Source organism: Schistocerca americana, chromosome 4 (assembly GCF_021461395.2).
Source record: "Schistocerca americana isolate TAMUIC-IGC-003095 chromosome 4, iqSchAmer2.1, whole genome shotgun sequence".
In the NCBI taxonomy this organism is placed as follows: Eukaryota; Metazoa; Arthropoda; class Insecta; order Orthoptera; family Acrididae; genus Schistocerca; species Schistocerca americana.
Window position 1 is genome coordinate 561867311 of NC_060122.1, and position 21472 is coordinate 561888782.

The window sequence follows — 21472 nt, forward strand, 5'->3', positions numbered from 1 at the left end:
ATGATGGTATATACCTCTCAGGAACCTTAGGAAACGTAAAAAAAGACAGCTGTGGTGTCTTCTTCCTGTTGTTGGTGCAATTTATTGCGCTACAAACGCTCCCGCTTGTAAAAACCACTGTAGAAATCAAAATAAACAACCACTATTCGCTTTCACGAACGCGCCGAACTCACAGTTTAAGTTACTGACCGCTTGGGGCGCTGCTGGCGCGGTAGGCAACAAAATCGAGGCGAAGTGTCGCGACTGTTATGTTAGACTGTGACTATATCTAGAGAGCCCATGCATACAGAGAATATAGGCTCTCTAATGACGTCGTGACCGCAGAGACATCTATCAGTGCCTTCGGTGGTCTATGGTCTACAGCTGTTCTCTGGCGAAGTGCTACTTATATACATTTCGGTGCCGCTTCGGAATCCACATCATCTTTGGAGTTGGACGGATATTCGAAAGGAGGCGTTGTTACTGAGGGAAAGGTAGAAGAAAAATGGTACGTCCGTTTAAAGTTTTTTTTTTTTTTTTTTTACATCTGTGTTTTGCGTGAGATTGGATTCAATTCAGTTCTCGTTCCGTAGATCCCAGATTAATATAATAGTAGTGGCTGTGGAACACGTTAGGAAGTATAATATAAAACATAGAACATTTGAATAAAATACTCGTTTCCCAAATCAATTGTCACTAGACTGTCAAACTTCGTAAACACTTTACAGTAAACCGAAACCGCTGATATTTGCAGAAGTGATAGACTGTCAGAATGAAACATTGTTATCCACTTTTAATAAAGTTGTATGCAAAATGTCTAATGTGTGTTGTTGTGTGCAAGTACTGTCATAAATGAAACCTAACAAACATTTTATTTAAGCTGGTCTAACAGTCCCTGCTAAGGTATTCATCTCTGGAGTGGTAGGATTTGTCTACCGAAAAGTCTTTCAAACTACGTCTAAACTGTGCTTTATGTGAAACCAAGTTTTTAATGGTTGCTGGCAATTTATTGAAAATGTATGTTCATGAATATTGGATATCCTTTTGGACCAAGGTAAAGACCTAGTCTTTATGAACAAGAGCTGTTGGTTGGAAACAAACACAATATTTATAACAACTTTCATTAATTTATAAGTATACTGAGAAGCAGTGGTTAGAATACGCATTTCCTTGAATCGATTCCTATGTGGTTTTGAATTTACACTGCAAATGAGTCTTATTAAATGCTTTTGCACCCTTAAAACTTGCTCGGTTTGATGAGTCACCCTTAATATGATCCTATGATTTAATAGAATAAAAGCAAGCAAAGTATGCAAGGTTTTTTCCCCCCACATCTAACATCATTCACATTGCAAATACAGACTTGTTTGGGCTCTTCAGCAGTTTGGTGGTATGCCATTCCCAGGTGCTTTTATTATAGAGTTGTAGTCCAAGAAATTTAAAACTGTCGATCTCTTCTATATGCATGTCTTCATATGTTATACAATTGCTGGGAGGAAATTTGTACACATTCTGAACAGCGTATAGTTGGTCTTGTCGAAGCTTAATGCCAGGTGAGTTAGCTTTAAACCATTTATTAATATCGTTTAAAATTTGATTAGTAGCCATTACTAAATCTGTACTTTACGTGCTGTTTATTGCAATGTTTCTATCGTATGCAAACAAAACAGACTTAGCATCTGGCAATGTAACAGACAAGTCAATGACACACTGTGTTTCCTATTAGTTAAGTAAGACTCGAACCATTTTGCAGCAATGCCAATGGCACCATAAAATTCGGGTCTAGTGTAGCAGGGGATACAACCCGTCGGCTTTGGACAATGACGTCACAAGTCGCCAGAGAGCAGTTTACCATTTTCGCTTTTGCTGTTATGTTTCAGTTTCGTTTTTTTACTGATTGCTTAATAAAGTGGATCTGTTTATTCTATCTCGTGAGATTTTTTTTTTAAAGCCAAAAAACACTTATCAGCCACTGAAGGGAGCTACAACACTAAGAAGAATCGCTTCTCGATTGGCGACTTGTAACGTCATTGTCCAAAGCCGACGGGTTGTATCCCCTGCTACACTAGTCCCTAAAATTCTAATTTGACAGTGTGTGATGATATGTTTTTTTCCTTTGCTGTATATGTCGTTGTTCGAAGACTTTGAGTTCAGAGATTGTGAATTGATATGAATTAATAGATATTGATAGCCCATGTACACATTAACTTGAGTGCATTACATCTGTATTGCAAATTTGAGTGCTTCACACTTGTCATTACAACAGTTGTTGCTGCTTATGTAGCATCTGTTAACATGTAAAGATCCAAGTAATTAAGCTGAGTAATATGTTAGAGGGGATCAAAATATAAATTATGTTTATATGCAAGAAATTAATCCATTGCTTGTGTTTAAAAACGGATGTGGTTGTTCTGCTGTCATTCACGTTGACTCTGTCACACTCTTAATTGGCTCGCAGAGTAAGTCGAATTGGGGTGGGGAGGCAGATTGTGAAATCATTCATTCATAATAACAAATTATGTTTCTTTTTTTAAGTGAAAATATTGTAGCAATATTTCTAGTCATCTGTGTGTTCAATATCTCAACTGAATATTATGTGAACGCATTAGCTTTCTCAATTAAGGTTTTTGTTGTATGTGAAAAGCTTCAGAAAATTTCTGTGAAAATGTAGAAGTGCAGTATTGATAGACCTATTTATTGTTTTATGTATTGGGTTAATAAACGTGTGTGTGTGTGTGTGTGTGTGTGTGTGTGTGTGTGTGTGTGTGTGTTTTACTGTATCTGTTGTCAAGAATTTAAACTAGGCCAGGTGTGACCTATACTCTATAAACATTTATCTGCAGCATGGGATTGAATATAGATTTCAAATTACTGCATTTATTAGTAATATTAGCCCTACATGGCATTGTCTTCCTTCCAGCAATTGCCATTTGAGTTCATAGAGCATCTCCATTGCACTTGCTTGTTGATCAGAGCTACTGGTGCCATACATAATGGCCCACCTCTGAATTGCTTCAATGTTTTTCTTCACTCTGACCTTTTGGGATCCCAGACACTCAAGCAGTACTCAGGAATGGGTCACAGTAGTATTCTGCACCCTGTCTTCTGTCCAGGTTAACAGACATTCCTAAAAGTGTCCCAGTAAACCCAGGCAATGAGTATGCAGCCTCCTTTGTGGAGTTATTGCAATTCCTTAATATTCCTGCTTATAAGCTTGAGTCTGTCACCTGCTTTACCTATGACTGAGCATATGTGATTGTTCCATTTACTATCTTTACAAATTGTTAAACCCAGGTATTTGTATTAGTTGACAAATTCCAGCTGTTAATCATTGGTAGTGTAGCCATAGGATACGAACTTTTTTCATTTTGTGAAGTGCACGATTTTACATTTCTGAACATTTGAAGTGATTTGCCTCTCTTTGCACCACTTCGAAATCTTATGTTCTGACTGATTCTTTTTTTTTTTCTTTTTTTTCCCCTCCAGAGAGTACTTCATTATAGGTAACTGCATCATCTCCAAAAAGTATGTGAGATAAGTATTAACATTGTCTGCATGGTCACCAATATACAACGTGAACAGTAAGGGTATCAACATCTCTGGAGCACTGCTGAAATTACTTCTAACATCTTTTGATTACTCTCCATCCAGGGTAATATGTTGTCCTCCATGCCAAGAAATCCATAGGTACACACAAACCCAACTTGATTCCCATATGATTGTACTTTAGATAATAAGCATGTGTTTGGTAATGAGTCAACTGCATTTCAGAAGTCAAGGAACACTGTACTATCTATCTGACTGCTTTGATCAATGGCTTTTACGGTGTCATGAGAAAAGCAGGGGTTTGGAGTTCATGTGATAAATATTTTCAGAATCTTTGCTGATAGGCATGAGAAGGTAATTCTGTTAGATATCTCAGTACATTTGAGCGTCAAAATATGTTCAAAAATTCAACAAGAAGTGGATGTCAAGGATATTGAAGAGCAGTTTTCTGGATCAGTTTGGCTGCCCTTCTTGTTGACTAATGACTTTTGCATTCTTCTACCCACTGGTTGAATTTTATTTTATTTTTATTTTTTAGGGATTTTCAATATCTTATAATTACGAGGATCTAACTAAGCTGCAGATGTGGTATAGAATCTGATAGGTATTCCATCAGGCTGTAGAGCTTTCAGCTGGTTCTCAACATCAGTGGAAGTAATATCTATTTCGCTCATCTTACCATTGGCATGAGAATCTAACCGATTCTGGGTTTTTAAAGGAACACTTGAAAACAGAGTTAAGTAGTTCTGCTTTTGCTTTGCTACCCTCCATTTAAATTCATGTCGCATCCGTGAGTGTCTGGGTAGTAATTTTGGTGCCACTGAAAGCCTTTGCATATGACTAGAATTTCCTTGGTTTCTGTGAAAGATCTTCAATCATAATGTTACGGTAGTCATTGAACATTTCACACAATGCCCTCTTGACAGATGAATGTGTCTCATTTACCATCTGGGTATCCATAACATGATGCTTTGTTTTGCATCTATTTCTTTAGTGGTTTTTTTCAACATTACTGCATACTATAGATTGTCCCTCCCATCATGAATTGTTCTGCTGGGTACATATCTGTCCAATGCATGATCATATATTTTTTTTAAACTTGAGCCATAGTTCACTAAAATGCTTCTATCATGAACTAAAATTTTCATGTTCCTCAGTAGATGTGAGATGTGACAGTGCTGCTTGTTTATCTGGTTAACTGAATCTTTCCATTTGGTTTAAATCTAATTTGGTAATTATAATTGTTAAAACTGCTTCGTGGTAATTGATACTGGCCTTATTGTGAACATCCTCTAAGAGGTAAAGTCTGTCTGTCACCATTAGATGCAAAATATTTTCATCTTCAGTGGGATTTCAAACTGTATATTGTAGATAGTTTTCAGAGGAGGTATTTACTAATGTTTTGCAGGATGTTTCTTCACACCCTTTATTGACAAAACTGCAATTATCCCAGTTGATTGTTTGGCAGTTAAAATCTCCTCTAACAATTTGAGTTGTAGTGAGGAACTTACATACTAGTGGACTGAGGTTGTCTCTTAAATATTTTTTGTTGCATCTGGAGGTTGATAGAAGATTCCAGCTACAAATTTATGATTTATGTTGACTCGTGATAGTGAGTCGTGCCAAAACAGTTTTGCAGGCAGCTTCAGTTTCTGTCTTGCTGGATTTGAATTGGTCTGCTGTGACAGATATACCACCTCAATTTCTCATTAGCCTGTCCTTTCAATATATGCTTAAATTTTCCCCAAAATTATCACTGCTATCAAGTTTGGGTTTTACCCAACTTTCTGTACCCTGTTGTGTGAGCTTCACTGCTTTTTAGGATCCTTTAAAACTCTGGCACTTTCTTGTGAATGTTTCAGCAACTGATCACTAGGATTTTAATACTCTTGCCTGCATGGGGCATTTCATTTGAGTTGATTAGTACTTTGTCTCCTCAGAAATAAGCCTGTATCCTCCTAAACCTGAGGTCAGAGTCTTAATGACGGCACTGTTTCCATGGGTTTAGATAACGTACACTTCTCTTATGTTGTACATATTGGGAACAAGTTAACTTAATAACATGAAAAATAATTATCCACAGTGTGCTCACCACACACTTTTGCAGATGGTTACAACCCTGGCACTGCTGCTAGGCCTCTGTTACAGTTTCATGTCTTCCTCTCTGCCGGACTGAAAAGTAGCCTTAGAGCCCCCTCATGATAAATTCGGAAAAAGAGCTGAGACATTAGTATTATGTGCTGTCAAACTTCAGTGTAAGCTTTTCCTACAAATACTGTAGACTGTTACGCAACAGAAGTGTTAATGAACTAGATTAGATTTGTACTTGTTCCATAGATCATGAATATGACACTTCGTAATGATGTAGAACGTGTCAGGTTAATAAAAGGTGTCTGTACAAGATATTACATTACACAAAATATTACATGACACTTAATTTTTTGTGGGGGTGGGGAAATTATCCAAAAATTCATTTAATGAGTAGAAGGAGTTGCCATTCAGAAATTCTTTTAAATACTATATGGCTATCTGTCAGACTTTAGATGCTATTAGGTAAGTGACCAAAGACTTCTATGGCAGCATAATTTACCCCTTTCTGAGCCAAAGTTAGATTTAACTTTGAGCAGTGAAGATCATCCTTTCTCGTAGTGTTGTAGCCATGTTCACTGCTATTACTTTTGAATTCATTCTATTTGTTAATAACAAATTTCATAAGTGAATATATATATTGTGAGGCTACAGTGAAGATCCCTAGCTCTTTAAATAAGTGTCTGCAGGATGAGCTCCAGCAATTATTCTGATTACACGCTTTTGTGCAATGAACACTCTTTTACTCAATGATGAGTCACCCCAGAATATGATGCCATACGAAAGCAGAGAATGAAAATAGGTGTGGTAAGCTAATTAATTGAGATGTATATCGCCAAAATTTGCAATGACCCTAATAGTATAAGTAGCTGAACTGAAACGTTTCAGCAGATCTTCAGTGTGCTTTTTCCAGTTCAACCCCTCATCAATGCATGCACCTAGAAATTTTGAGTATTTTACTTTAGCTACAGATTTCTGATCAAAGTCTATATTTATTAATGGTATCATTCCATTTACTATGTGGAACTGTATATACTGTGTTTTGTCAAAGTTTAATGAGAGCTCATTTGCAGAGAACCACTTAATGATTTTCTGAAAAATATCGTTTACAATTTCATCAGTTAATTCTTATCTGTTGGGTGTGATAGCTATACTTGTATCATCGGCAAAAAGTACCAGCTTTGCATCTTCGTGAATATAGAATGGCAAGTCATTAATGTATATTAAGAACAGCAGAGGACCCAAGACCGAACCTTGCGGCACCCCATTCTTGATTGTTCCCCAGTTTGAGATATCACCAGTTTTTTCATTTTATGTGAACTGCTCATTTCAACTTTCTGCACTCTTCCAGTTAGGTATGATTTAAACCATTTGAGCACTATCCCTTTCATACCACAATACTTGAGCTTATCTAGAAGTATTTCATGATTTACACAATCAAAAGCCTTTGAGAGATCACAAAAAATCCCAACGGGTGCCTTCCAGTTACTCAGCGCATTTAATATTTCATTAGTGAAAGTATATGTAGCATTTTCCGTCGAAAAACCTTTCTGGAAACTAAAATGACGATTTGTTAAAACTTTATTTTTACATAGATGTGAAGCTACTGTACAATACATTACTTTTACAAGAATTTTGGATAAGGCAGTCAGAAGGGAGATTGGGGGGTAGTTGTTATCGGACGTATCCCCTTATTTATGCAATGGTTTAACAATGGCATACTTCATTCTATCTGGGAAAATAACCTGCTTCAGAGAGCTATTACATATGTGGCTAAGAATCCCACTAATCTCTTGGGAACAAGCTTTTATTATCCTGCTAGAAATGCCATCAATTCCATGTGAGCTTTTATTCTTGAGAGTTTATTATCTTCCTAATTTCAGGAGGAGAGGTGGGTAGAATTTCAGTTGTATCAAATTGTGTGGGTAAGGCTTCTTGTCATGAAGGTTTAGATCCTATTTTCTCTGCAACATTTATAAATGATTATTCAAAAAGTTTTCGACTTCCGGCTTGTTGTTTGTCAAGTTTCCATTTGCTATGATGATAATGCCGTCGTCCTGTACTCTTGGTTGCCCTGTCTCCCTTGTAATAATATTCCAAATTATTTTGATTTTGTTATCAGAGGTATTAATCTCAGACATAATGCACATGCTTCTGGACATTTTAATAACCTTTCTTAATGTAGCACAGTAGTTTTTATAATACAGAGTGCATTCATAAGCAATGCTACCAATTTTTTTCTGATGCAATGGTACACCACTGCGTGTTGTAACCGGCTGGGCTAAGTGGAGGGGGGTCTTAGCTTCAAAACGCTCTTTGTCTCATTCAGCTGCAAGCTGCACCCCCTGTGGGTCCGGGGTAAGAATAGGCCCGAGGTATTCCTGCCTGTCGTAAGAGGCGACTGAAAGGAGTTTCAACCGTTTTGGCTTTCCATGTGATGGTCCCCCTTGGGGTTTGACCTCCATTTTTCAAAATTCTACAGAAGTACGAGCCTTTTGGTGAAGGACTCCTTACGTGGTGTACCACTGGTCCTCAGTGCACTAAGACCTTGGCACTCAGCATTGTACCGGCGTTGTAACCATACCCACTATTCCTCAAATTGGGCCTAAACGCCTGATGGGTTGTACAAGTTACGCCCATAATGCGTCCCCATCTGCACCTACGATCATGATGGACTTTCCATGGCACCAGAAATCCAGCACGGTAGCCAGCCCGTTGTGGTGGGGTCGTCATGTACCCTCTAGGTTGTAGCCCCCTGACAACACAGGGATCGTACTGCCGATACCTGAGCTGCACCTTCCCCACGTTGGCCAAGGAGTAGATGCCCGTCTCCTTGGGGCATCAGGACTCCCGGCAACGGTCATCCTGCCAGGTGGCCCTTGCTGAGGCTGGGTGGCGCCCGTGGGGAGAGCCCCTGGTCGGAGTGGGTGGTATCGGGGCGGACGTTTCGCAGATGAAACGTCAACACGTATCAGGTCGCTCTGCGGCCGAGTCTTTCAAAAGGAAAGGTACTGTCTCTAGTTCTGGTTCTCCTGCCCTTTCCCCCTTGGTCACTCCCTGGGAGGAGGGACAGGCCCGCCGGCTTGGGGCGAAGTACTTCCCCCCCGCTATTTGGTCTGTTCTCGAACCGATGGGGGGGATGTTTGCCACCTCCAAGCCCATGTTCTTTGTTCAGCACATTGAGGACATCTTCGGGGAAATCGAGGCTCTCAGTAAGATGCGTTCGGGGTCCGTTCTTATAAAGACCACCTCCGCCACACAGTCGGCGGCGCTCCAGGCGTGCGACCGCCTAGGGGATATCCCAGTGTCCATTGTCCCGCATCTGGCACTAAATAGGACGCAGGGGGTTATTTTTCATCGGGACCTCCTGCTGCAATCTGATGAGGAGCTCAGGGCCAACCTGGAGTGCCGAGGCATGCATTTCGTCCGGCGAGTCCAGTGCGGCCCCAAAGACCGTCGCATCGACACCGGGGCCTTTGTCCTCGCCTTCGAGGGGGACGTTCTCCCGGAGAAGGTAAAGGTGATGTGCTACCGGTGCGACGTGCGACCTTACGTCCCGCCTCCTATGCACTGTTTTCGGTGTTTGCGCTTTGGGCACATGTCGTCATAGTGTGAGGCTGAGCCCCTTTGTGGCGATTGTGGACATCCTCTTCGTGAGGAACATACATGCACCCCACCACCTCGGTGCGTTAATTGTCCTGGCATCCACTCGCCTAGATCCTCAGACTGCCCCGCATATCAGAAGGAGAAGAAAATACAAGAACTCAAAACTTTGGATCGTCTCTCTTATTCTGAGGCCAGGAAGAAGTATGACCGCCTCCATCCCATGCCGTTGACCACTTCATTTGCCTCAGTTGTGTCCCCTCCTTCTGCGGTATCCTCACCCCTATCCTGTCCCCCCTCCGCCTCCTCCACCCATCCGGGGTCTCTGCCTCCGCCTCCCAAATCCCTCCCTTCCAAATCCTTCTCCCCCGTGGCCCCCGCCCCCTCTGCCCCAGGGGCCACCCTTCCTCCTCCCCCCCCCCCACCCCCCCACGCTGCCGCCTGAGAAGCGATCCTCCATCGTGGAAACATTACGGACCCCAGCTTCCGAGGTCCGGCGTTCCAAAACGGACCCCGCGCGTGAGGACCTTCTTCGGGTCCAGCCCACCACTCCTGTGCCTCCTCGGACTTCCAAGAAGGCCTCCAAGAAGATGTCTCTATCCCCCTCTCCACCCCGGCGCGTTTCGTCTGACGCTCCATCCGTGAGTCGCTGCTCCCGACCGTCCTCAGTTTCGCCGGGACGCTCTGCTGCCAGGCGCTCAGCTGGCCTCTCGTCGGCAAATGATGCTGCCCCTCCTACACCACCAGGGACAGCGGCCGCAGCTGGCGACGACTCGATGGAACCGGATCCGCCTCCCGCCGGTTGTAGCGTTGTTCCCTCGAAACCTGGCCCTCCGCGTCCGTCGTGGTGACCAGCTCTTCCCCTGTCTCGTTCCCCCTCTTTTTTGACAAGCGATGGCCTTGTTACATTGGAACATAAGAGGTATTCGATCTAATCGGGAGGAATTACAACTGCTCCTCCGCCTGCACTGTCCGCTCGTCCTTGGTCTCCAGGAAACCAAGTTGCGCCCGACTGACCGTATTGCCTTTACCCACTATACCTCAGAGCGGTATGACCTCACCCCTGTGGACGGTATCCCAGCTCATGGTGGGGTCATGTTGCTTGTTCGGGAAGATGTCTATTACCATCCCATCCCATTGACCACCCCACTTCAAGCAATAGCTGTCCGTATTACTCTTTCTGCTTTTACTTTTTCAGTTTGTACCATCTACACTCCATCGTCATCCGCTGTTAGTCGGGCTGACATGATGCACCTGATTGTTCAGCTTCCCCTGCCGTTTTTATTGTTTGGCGACTTCAATGCCCATCGTCCCCTTTGGGGCTCTCCTGCATCCTGTCAAAGAGGCTCACTTTTGGCGGATGTCTTCAACCATCTCAATCTTGTCTGCCTCAATACTGGCGCCCCAACTTTCCTCTCGAACTCTACTCATACCTACTCCCACTTGGACCTCTCGATCTGTTCTACCACTCTTGCCCGTCGGTTCGAGTGGTATGTCCTTTCTGACACCTATTCGAGCGACCACTTCCCCTGTGTCGTTCGTCTCCTACACCTCACCCCATCCCCACGTCCTTCGAGCTGGAACATACCGAAAGCTGACTGGGGACTTTACTCCTCCCTGGCGAACTTTCCGGACCACGATTTTCTCAGTTGTGACAGTCAGGTCGAATACCTCACTGCTGTTATCATCAATGCTGCCGAACGTTCCATTCCTCGTACTACCTCTTCTTCACATCACGTTTCCGTCCCCTGGTGGAACGAGGCTTGTAGAGACGCTATCCGTGCTCGGCGACGTGCTTAACGCACCTTTCGCCACCATCCTACGTTGGCGAATTGTATTGGATACAAACGACTCCGAGCGCAATGCCGTAGAGTCATCAAAGACAGCAAAAAAGCTTGTTGGGCCTCTTTCACCAGCTCCTTTAACAGTTTTACTCCCTCTTCTGTCGTATGGGGTGGCCTACGCTGGCTGTCGGGCATTAAAGCCCACTCCTCGGTACCTGGCCTGACCTCAGGTAATGAGGTCCTCGTTGATCCTTCGGCCGGTTTTTCGCGGAGGTTTAAACCTCCGCCCATTACCACCCTGCGTTCCTTCCCAGGAAAGAGGCAGAAGAGGCTCGGTGACCTTCCTTCCACTCGCTGAATCTGGAAACTTATGATGCCCCCTTTACTATGCGGGAACTCGAACGTGCTCTTGCACTGTCCCGGTCCTCTGCTCCGGGGCCAGATGCCATTCACGTTCAGATGCTGGCACACCTTTCTCCGGCGAGCAAAGGCTTCCTTCTTCGTACCTACAATCGCGTCTGGACCGAAGGTCAGGTCCCCATGCGTTGGCGTGACACCGTCGTTGTTCCTATACCCAAACCCGGGAAGGATAGACACCTTCCTTCTAGTTACAGCCCCATTTCTCTTACAAGCTGTGTCTGTAAGGTGATGGAGCGCATGGTTCATGCTCGGTTAGTTTGGATTCTTGAATCTCGACGGCTACTTACCAATGTCCAATGCGGCTATCGTTGCCGCCGCTCCGCTGTTGACCACCTTGTGACCTTGTCGACATTCATCATGAACAACTTTTTGCGAAGGCGCCAAACGGTAGCCGTGTTCTTCAATTTGGAGAAGGCTTATGATACCTGTTGGAGAGGAGGTATCCTCCGCACTATGCACAGGTGGGGCCTACGCGGTTGCCTGCCCCTTTTTATTGATTCCTTTTTAACGGATCGAAAGTTTAGGGTACGTGTGGGTTCCGTATTGTCTGACGTCTTCCTCCAGGAGAACGGAGTGCCTCAGGGTTCCGTCTTGAGCGTAGCCCTTTTTGCCATCGCGATCAATCCAATTATGGATTGCATTCCACCTAATGTCTCATGCTCTCTCTTTGTCGATGACTTCGCGATCTACTGCAGTGCCCAGAGAACATGGCTCCTGGAGCGCTGCCTTCAGCTTTGTCTAGACAGCCTATACTCATGGAGTGTGGCAAATGGCTTCCGGTTCTCTGAAGAGAAGACGGTTTGTATCAACTTTTGGCGATATAAAGAATTCCTTCCGCCATCCTTGCGTCTCGGTCCCATTGTTCTCCCATTCGTGGAAACAACTAAGTTTCTAGGGCTCGCGTTGGACAGGAAACAGTGTTGGTCTCCGCATGTCTCTTATTTGGCGGCCCGTTGTACACATTCCCTTAATGTCCTCAGGGTTCTTAGTGGTTCATCTTGGGGAGCGGATCGCACTGTCGTGCTTCGCTTGTATCGGTCCACAGTCCGATCGAAGCTGGATTATGGGAGCTTCGTCTACTCGTCTGCTCGGCCATCCCTCTTACGCCGTCTCAACTCCATCCACCATTGGGGGTTACGTCTTGCGACCGGAGCCTTCTACACTAGTCCTGTCGAGAGTCTTTATGCTGAAGCTGCCGAATTACCATTGACCTACCGGTGCGACGTACTGCTGTGTCGGTATGCCTGCCGGCTGTTGTCTATGCCCGACCACCCCTCTTACCAGTCCTTCTTCATCGATTCTCTCGAACGTCAGTACGGGTTGTATGTGTCTGCCCTGCTGCCCCCCCGGGGTCCGCTTCCGTCGCCTGCTTCGACAATTGGATTTTGCCCTCCCTACCACCTTCAGAGAGGGTGAGAGCCAGACACAACCTTGGCTCCAGGCTCCGGTTCATATTTATCTCGACCTCAGCTCACTCCCGAAGGAGGGTACTCCGGCTGCAGTGTATTGCTCACGGTTTGTCGAACTTCGTGCTCGACTTGCCGGTCACACCTTTATTTACACCGATGGCTCCAAAACTGACGATGGTGTCGGCTGTGCCTTTGTCCTAGGGGCCGCCACCTTTAAATACCGGCTCCTCGACTAATGTTCCAGCTTTGCGGCCGAGCTTTTTGCTCTCCATCAAGCTGTTCAGTATGCCCGCCGCCACAGCCATTCATCGTATGTACTCTGCTCTGACTCACTCAGTGCTCTTCAGAGCCTTGGAGCTCCCTATCCGGTCCATCCCTTGGTTCAATGGATACAGCAGTACCTCCATTCTTTCGCTGATAATGGTTTTCCTGTCAGCTTTCTGTGGGTTCCCGGACATGTAGGAGTGCCTGGGAATGAGGCTGCGGATGCTGCAGCCAAGGCTGCAGTCCTCCTGCCTCGGCCAGCCTCCCATTGTGTCCCGTCATCTGACGTTCATGGGGATGTTTGTAAGAGGCTTGTGTCGTTGTGGTGGGATGCTTGGTCATCCCTCCAAGGAAACTAGCTCCGGGCAGTAAAACCGCTCCCAACTGCTTGGACAACCTCCTCCCGACCATCTCGGCGGGAGGAGGTCCTTCTGACCAATTTGCGGATTGGGCATTGCCGGTTTAGCCACCGCTACCTGCTCTCCGGTGACCCAGCCCCGCAGTGCCCTTGTGGTCAGGCATTAACAGTGCGCCATGTTTTATTGTCGTGTCCCCGCTTTAGTCAATCTCGTGTTGTCCTGTCCCTGCCATCTACTTTACCGGATATTTTAGCTGATGACGCTCGAGCAGCTGCTCATGTTCTGCGTTTTATAACTTTGACTGGCTTGTCCAAAGACATCTAACCTTTTTACTTATTTTATCTACATCTTTGTCAGGTCTTTCTGGTGTCCCCCCTCCCCTTGAGTTTTACTAGATTCCATGTGCTCTAACAACAGTGACTGGGCGCTAATGACCTCAGTAGTTGAGCGCCCTTAATAAAAAAAATTAAAAAAAAAAAAAAGCTGCAAGCTGCCGGAGAGTCAGGACATGCGTTTCCATCAACCCCATTTTGAGTTTATGCAACACAGTGCAATGGATCATTTTGTAGAGCAATGGTATGGTATCAAATTTTGCGTTAAACTTGGGAAGTCCACCACCGAAACGTTTCCCATACTTCAGCATGCCTTTGGGACTGATTGCTTGTCCAAATCACAAGTTTACCGATGGCACATGGAGGGCCAAGAGGAGATCACCAACGAACTTCGCAGTGGACGGCCATCAACCGCACGAGTCGACGAAAATGTGATGCGTGTGCATGATTGTTTGAACTCTGACAGACGGCTGAGCGTTCAATTGATAGCACAAACTCTAAACATGTCAAAAACCGTTTTTCGCATTGTGACCGAAGATTTGAACGTGAGAAAGGTGTGTGCCAAACTTGTCCCAAAAGTGTGGACCAACAAACACAAGCACATGTGAGTGCTTCGATCCTGAGAAATGTTGGAAATGTGTGAAAATGATTCTCATTTAGTAAACTCGGGTATCACTGGTGATGAGCTGTGGATTTTTTAGTACGGCCCTGAGACAAAAAGGCAGAGTTCAGAGTGGCACACCCCATCATCGCCCCATCCCAAGAAGGCACACATGAGCAAGTCCATTATCAAAGCCATGCTCATTGTCTTCTTTGACGTCAGAGGCATTGTCCACCATGAATTCATACCTACCGGAACTACAGTGAACTCAACTTTCTACTTGGAAGTGCTCAAAAGATTGAAAAGGCGGGTCTCACAGTGCCGAAGTGACATCAAGGACACATGGAAAGTTCACCACGACAACGTGCTGAATCACAGTGCCTTCATTGTCAACGACTTCCTGGCCAGGACCAAGACCCGTTGGTTTCCCTACAGTCCTGACCTAGCTCCCGCTGACTTTTTTTTGTTTCCTCGGTTAAAAGGAGTCATGAAAGGAAAACATTGGGACACGATTGAAAGCATCCAGGCGCATGTTACATCAGCTCTAAAGGACATTCTGGAAAAGGCATTCCAGGATGCCTTCCAGGCATGGAAACACCACCTCCAGAAGTGTATCGACGCAAGAGGGTGCTATTTTGAAAATTTTTGATTATTTGTATGAATATATTCAATAAATGATTTTTTATGAATTTGGTCGCATTGCTTATGGAATGCACCTTGTGTTTGGCTGTTTCTGGGTCCTTACTCTTTCTTGTTGTTAGATACAGTTCCCTTTTGTGGTTACAAGGTATTTTTATTCCTTTAATAAGCCAAGGTTTTTTGCATGGTTTCTTATAGTTGGATTTAACTACTTTCTTGAGGAAACAGTTTTCAAATTCTCTTAAGTGTATCATGAAATAAGTTATGTTTTAAATTAGCATCGGGTTCCTTGTACACCTCGTCCCAGTCTAACTGCTGAAGATTTTCCCTGAAATTTCTAATTGTTGAGTCATTAATTGAATGTGCAACTTTGGAGTGCAGTTTTGAATTACTGAATGGAGCTATGTCATGTACTGTAACTAGCTGAGCACCACATCAGAAAGGCCATTCTCAACAGGACAAGAATTTAAGTTTTCAAACTTATCTTGGTCTATAAAAGTGTTATCTACCAATGTGCTGCTGTCCTTTACTACCCGAGTAGGAAAATCAATGACAGATGTCAAATTGAAAGAAACGAGCAAGACTTCCAGGTCATTCTCCTCGTGGAGCTCTTGAGGTAATTATGTAGTCTGAGTTGTTAAAGCAGTAGAGGCATACCCTTTGACAGCTCTTTTGAATAAATGTTTCATGTCATTCAACTTCTTGCGCAAATTGTTATATGGTTTCAATCAGATATAAAATGCTTTTTAGAGTTTTCATTTATTCCCTTGGTAAATGTTAGTCCAAATTATCTTGTTCCACGATGACGTGTGGAACTATTTGGACACATTTGTTTTTTTTCCTCCTGTATACTACAGACTGGTAGATAAACTCATTTGGTACAGTAAGGATACTAAGTTTTTGTAATATTTCTTTACTATTTTGGGTTATTCTTATTACCCTTTTCTGCAATTTGAAAATCGTATCCCTGTTTTGTGTGTTTGATCCTCTGAAAATAATTCCCAACTCCCTGAGGGTATAACATGCTCTGGCGGTTTCCGGTTATTAAGGGTGGTACTGGTGTGCAAGACTCGCACTCCCCCTTGGTTATTGAACTTACTTGGAGTTGCTTTGCTGATCTTTTCCGGATAGCTGGCTGCGATGTCCTGCACAACTTCTTCTCCGAAGATAAGAATCTACTTTGGAGGAATTTTTTATACTTTTAAAATAACTCTGTACACTCGAGAATACTTTGAACTCAATCTCACATTGAGACTAGAGTGGAGCATGCGTTTGACTTACATATTACGAGGCATTACCAAATGCTTAAGTCTTGACTTGATACAACAACAAATCCATCAAGGTGGTTATATAACTGGGGATCCTAGCGCCATTAAAACAAGTAAGACTGCGTATAATGACAAGATAACTTACTGCTACCTCCACAAAAGCAGTATGACCTTGATATCAGTGATTTGCTGCAACTGTTGGTTGTCCGCCATGTCAAGATGAGTATGCTGTAAGTACTAAACTATATGACAGTATAAGAGGATGAGAACAGAATACAGGATAGTAAAAGACTACAAGAGAATTTGGTGTGGGAAAACGAAGATGAAAGTAACACCGAACCCACCTCGGGATCTGACGGTCGTCACTCCACCCGTTAACACAGAATGTTAATGTCCCTGGGGAATAATGTGACTCCGCCTGGATCCCATGGATCTGCTCTAAACCTCGCTTGAGCAAGTGCAGACCAGCACTTCTCATCACATTTTGTGTGGAAGTCTCCCCTCTACAAAACAATTACCACTTTACTAGTAAACACTACTTTCTGTGAGTCTACCCCCTTCTGTATCTTATTCTGGATAAGTGTAAATTCCTTCCACAAATGGTCTATGCAGTTTTTAGTATAATCAAGTTCGGACGCTAAATGTGATGGAACGTTGCTTGTTTTCGCCCTCTCAGCAACTTTCTGGTCGTTTAATTCCTCTACCTGTTCCTCCAGACTGCGTATATTTATGGTATCTGAGGTTGCTAGCTTTTCATTAAAATTTCTCTCTAGCGCACCTACACGAGTGTTGACCCCCTGCAATTTGCGATTGTACAATAGGAATCAGTTTGTCTTGTCTTTCAACGGTATCTTTTAAGGTACGTAATCTGTGTTTCACTGCGTTGAATGTAACATTACAAACACTTTGAAATGACCCTAACCTCTCATTAAGATCAGACTGTATATTGGTACACTTGTCCTCAATATCAAATTCTAATCTCTGGGTCAACTTCTGAAATTGATCATCCTGCTTTTGGTTAAAGTTCATAAACATTTGATCCATTTGTACAGTTAAAGAATTACTTAATTCATTCTTTAAATCTACTCATAAATTTTCCACTTTATCATTTAACATCTCAAATTTAAAATTTAAAGCTTCACTCTGTGCTTACAACTTTTCACTTAAACTAGCACTTTGTGCTTCTAGTTTTGCATTTAAAGCAACATTTTGGTCACTTAGTTGTGCTTCTAGTTTCTCACTTAAAGAAAGATTTATATCACTTAGCTCTTGTCTCTCTACATCTAACTTGGTATTTACCTGAGTATTCACTGAGTCTAACTTCAGACTTAAGCCCTTAATTAAATTTGCTACTTCAGTTCAGTCTGGTGTGACCTCAGTCACTGTCATCGCCATGGTTGGTTCTACAGTTTCTGTAGGTTGTTGTTCCTTCTCCAGAGACCTAATTTTCTTCGATCTTGCTATCATTAAAAGAAATCACCTCTGTAAATAAAGACCACCTTAGTTTATATTCAAATAGTTATTATCTTGAGCTCACCTGGCATAGGATTGTAGGCTGTGTCGGTGTGGTGTAAAAATCGCACGGGTGTTAGCAGCATGAAATGTTGGTCGTGGTGTCGGCGGGCACGAAGTCAGCAACTCAAACAGCAACCAGCTAAGATGGCGGGCTACTGTGACTGCGTCGGCATCAGCTGGTTACTGCGTGTGTGAGGATTGCTTCATCCCCACCGCCAAATCTTCTTAATCGAATCTTGCAGACCAATTTTTTCATCTCGTTATTATATGTTACTATGGAAACTCGTAACTTTCATCTCAATCTTCTTCAAAAAATTCCTCTTGTTTGTGTCCTACTCACATTCGTCCCCATGTTTTGGTGGTTTCCAGTGATGAAGGGTGGCAGTGTGGTACTGGTATGCAAGACTCACACTCCCCCCTTGGTTATCGAACTTACTTGGAGTTGCTTCGATGATCTTCTTTTCTGAGTAGCCAGCTGCAATGTCCTGCACAATTTCTTCTCCGAAGATAAGATGCTACTTTGGAGGATTTTTTTATATTTTTAAAATAACTCCATACATTCGAGAATACTTTGAACTCAGTATCACCGTATTTTCATCGCACATAGCAGTTTTCATACAGCTAAAACATTTTTCATAAGCCTGACACCTTCTGGTCCGTCAGAAACTATCACATTCATTTTCCCATATATACAGTCTACAAACCTCTCAATGTTTAACAAGACAACTGTCTGGACCTTACGAAAGTAAGAGAGAATGAATAAGAAATTGTCTTTTCTCTTCTTTCAACAACATTCAGATATTGACACACTAATGTATGCTGGACACTTTGTAGGAGGAAAAGCATTTGAAAAGGAATGATTAGATTAAGAATGCATAGTGGGACTATGAGTTGTGGATTTGTTAATGGATGAAGTTAATGCTGATATTTCATAGAAGTTGGGAACTGTTTCCTATTTTTGCACTGAATGAGTTATTTTTTATTTTTATTTTGTGGAATTGTGTAGTATTTACACTGCAGGTAAAACAAAAATTGTTGCAGATACGTTTCATACTGATCCAAAATCGAGCTGGCAAGACTAGATTGGCCAAATGGTATATGAATTTTGACGATGATGAAAAGCAAAAATTAATTGAAGAAGTGCATGCTGTGGTCACCGTAAGGGATGCCAAACACACCAACTTTGTTGAGGTTTGTACACTGACTCTAAACATGCTCTATAACAGCCCTGTGACAGACTTGGAATGAGTTAATATGCTTAATTGACCTTTAGATTTGTTTACCAATTCTGCTCTGGTAGATATCATAATTTTTGCATTTTTAGTTTTCATGATGTGTATAAAAGTTGTTGGGATTTGAAGACTTTTGTGCTTTTATAACTACATCACGAAGTTGTATATCATTAGTGAGTAATTTATTTGCTCCATTTTTCAGTTTCGAAACTTCAAAATTGTGTACAGGCGATATGCTGGCCTTTATTTCTGCATTTGTGTAGATGTGAATGACAATAATCTCTGCTATCTGGAAGCTATTCATAATTTTGTAGAAGTATTAAATGAGTACTTCCACAATGTCTGTGAGTTGGATCTAGTCTTCAATTTCTATAAGGTATGGATTTGTTTCTTATCCAATAAATGAATTTAATCTCTTTTTACTGTGCTTGCAGATTACTTCTGAAATATTGCTTGTATACGTTCAGAATAGGAAACTTCCATGTCTTACAAACTTGTTTAACATTACAGGTGTACACAGTTGTGGATGAAATGTTTCTAGCTGGAGAAATAAGAGAAACCAGCCAGACAAAAGTTTTAAAACAGCTCCTGATGCTGAATTCGCTGGAATAAGCAAGACTTGTGTGTTTCAAATAATTTGTAAATAATCATGTAAACATTTTTGACATATATTTGTGTGCCAAGATCTGACAGTTGATTGTTGGTCATATATAATTTCATTGTTATACATTCCTTTAAGTTTAAGATATTTTTTGAAGTACAGAAAAAGCAATATTATATTCTCTTTATTAATATTGTTTAATTCTATTAAAATGTTCCACAGAATATACTCGTGAAGTACTACTTGTTCCTTTTTTGAAGAGTTATGATGCATTGTCTCACAGGAGCAGCAGTTTAGATAGATATATGACTTCTGACTGATATTCATTTTTTTCCGTGCTCTACGAACCTTAGTGGTCAGTAAAATGTGTGAAGAGTATCTCTGTTGGATATATCACCAAATTTAAACCATTTCAAATTAAATTCATGTAACATATTTATAACTCCACATCTTAATCAGGTCCAGCCCCACCCCCATCAAATATGTAGACAAATCAAACACATTGCCGTCCACTATGGCTGTGCCGGAAAAGCAGCACTGACACTGAGGCAGTCACCGTGTTGTAGCCCTTCATAAAGTGAACAAGTAATACCCAAATTCATATGCATAATGGACTACTGTATCTCTAGCTTTATTTGTATCTTAATTTGTTGATATATCAACAGTGGTTTATGAAACATGAAATGAAATGATCGAAGTTGCAGTATAAATTATATTGCTCTGTTATGTTTAGATGTAAGCCATTATAAAGTATGATACCACTTGTGCTAAACGAAGTAGTGTAACAACTAAGCAAATCAACCATGGATCAAATTCCTCTTCTCTTGCCTTTGGCAGGTTACTCCTAATATGATAAACATCTACATCTATACTCTGAAATGTGAAGTCCGTGGCATAGGGTACTTCCCATTGCACCAGTTTTAGGACTTCATCCCATTCCATTTGTCAATGGAGCAAAGGAAGAATGATTGCTTAAACCCAGTGCTTTAGATTACAAGAAAAAAAAACCAAAGTCAGAATTAGTTTTAGCTTGTGATTTAGACTAACATATTAATAAAATCTTCAACTTTTGTGGTCCTGTCTTCCTCAGTTGCGTGTAATATTACGGTATATTGATAATTTTTACTTATGGGCCGTCTGACAGCAACTGAATAAAACACAATTTTAAAGGTGAAACACGTATGGCACTAAAATTGTGTTTTAGTCAGTTGCTGTCAGACGGTCCATAAGTAAAAATTATCAATATACCGTAATATTCATAAAATGTTTGGGACACCTGTTGAACTTCACATATTGCTTGTAATGACAACAGGTTGATGTGCACTACTGTGAGAATTGAACATCAATTTCCATAATTGCTAAACACGCATACTAGATCTTCTTGCACATCAGTTTAAGGATACTACATTTGAGTAGCACCATTAAGTTAGATTTGGAGTGGGTAGTCATCACCACCACCAAACAGTAAGTACATAATATATTTGGTTACAATTGGGTAATTTATATCATTTGTACCACAGTTGAAAATCCAAGCAAATTTGTGACATAAGAGAATTGAACTCTTTAAGGGCGAGAGCTGTCGCCACACATACATCTGCACTCAACTAACCACCTAATTGTGTTATATGGACGTTACTTCGATAATGATAGTTACTTACCCCCTTTTCCTGTTCCTATCACAATTGAGGCATGGAAAGCCTCGATCTTGGTTAGTCTCTCGGGGGAATTCTCTCTCTTATTTTTTCCTGGGCTGCATTCCCTTTCCCTCCCTTCATGTCCTCCCATCTTCCCCTCTGTTTCAGAACTGGGTCTTCGGTAGACTTTACGCCATC

The 21472-nt window shown here is 42.3% G+C and overlaps 1 protein-coding gene across 1 annotated transcript; it reads left to right on the plus strand.

Moving 5' to 3' along the window:
• Window positions 1-335: 335 nt before the first annotated feature.
• On the plus strand, window positions 336-20350 carry LOC124612753 (AP-2 complex subunit sigma). Its single transcript, XM_047141144.1, has 4 exons — window positions 336-487; window positions 18849-18998; window positions 19242-19415; window positions 19550-20350. Exons 1-4 carry the CDS (start codon window positions 485-487, stop codon window positions 19649-19651), a joined length of 429 nt encoding a protein of 142 aa, XP_046997100.1. The 5' UTR covers window positions 336-484; the 3' UTR covers window positions 19652-20350.
• Window positions 20351-21472: the final 1122 nt, after the last annotated feature.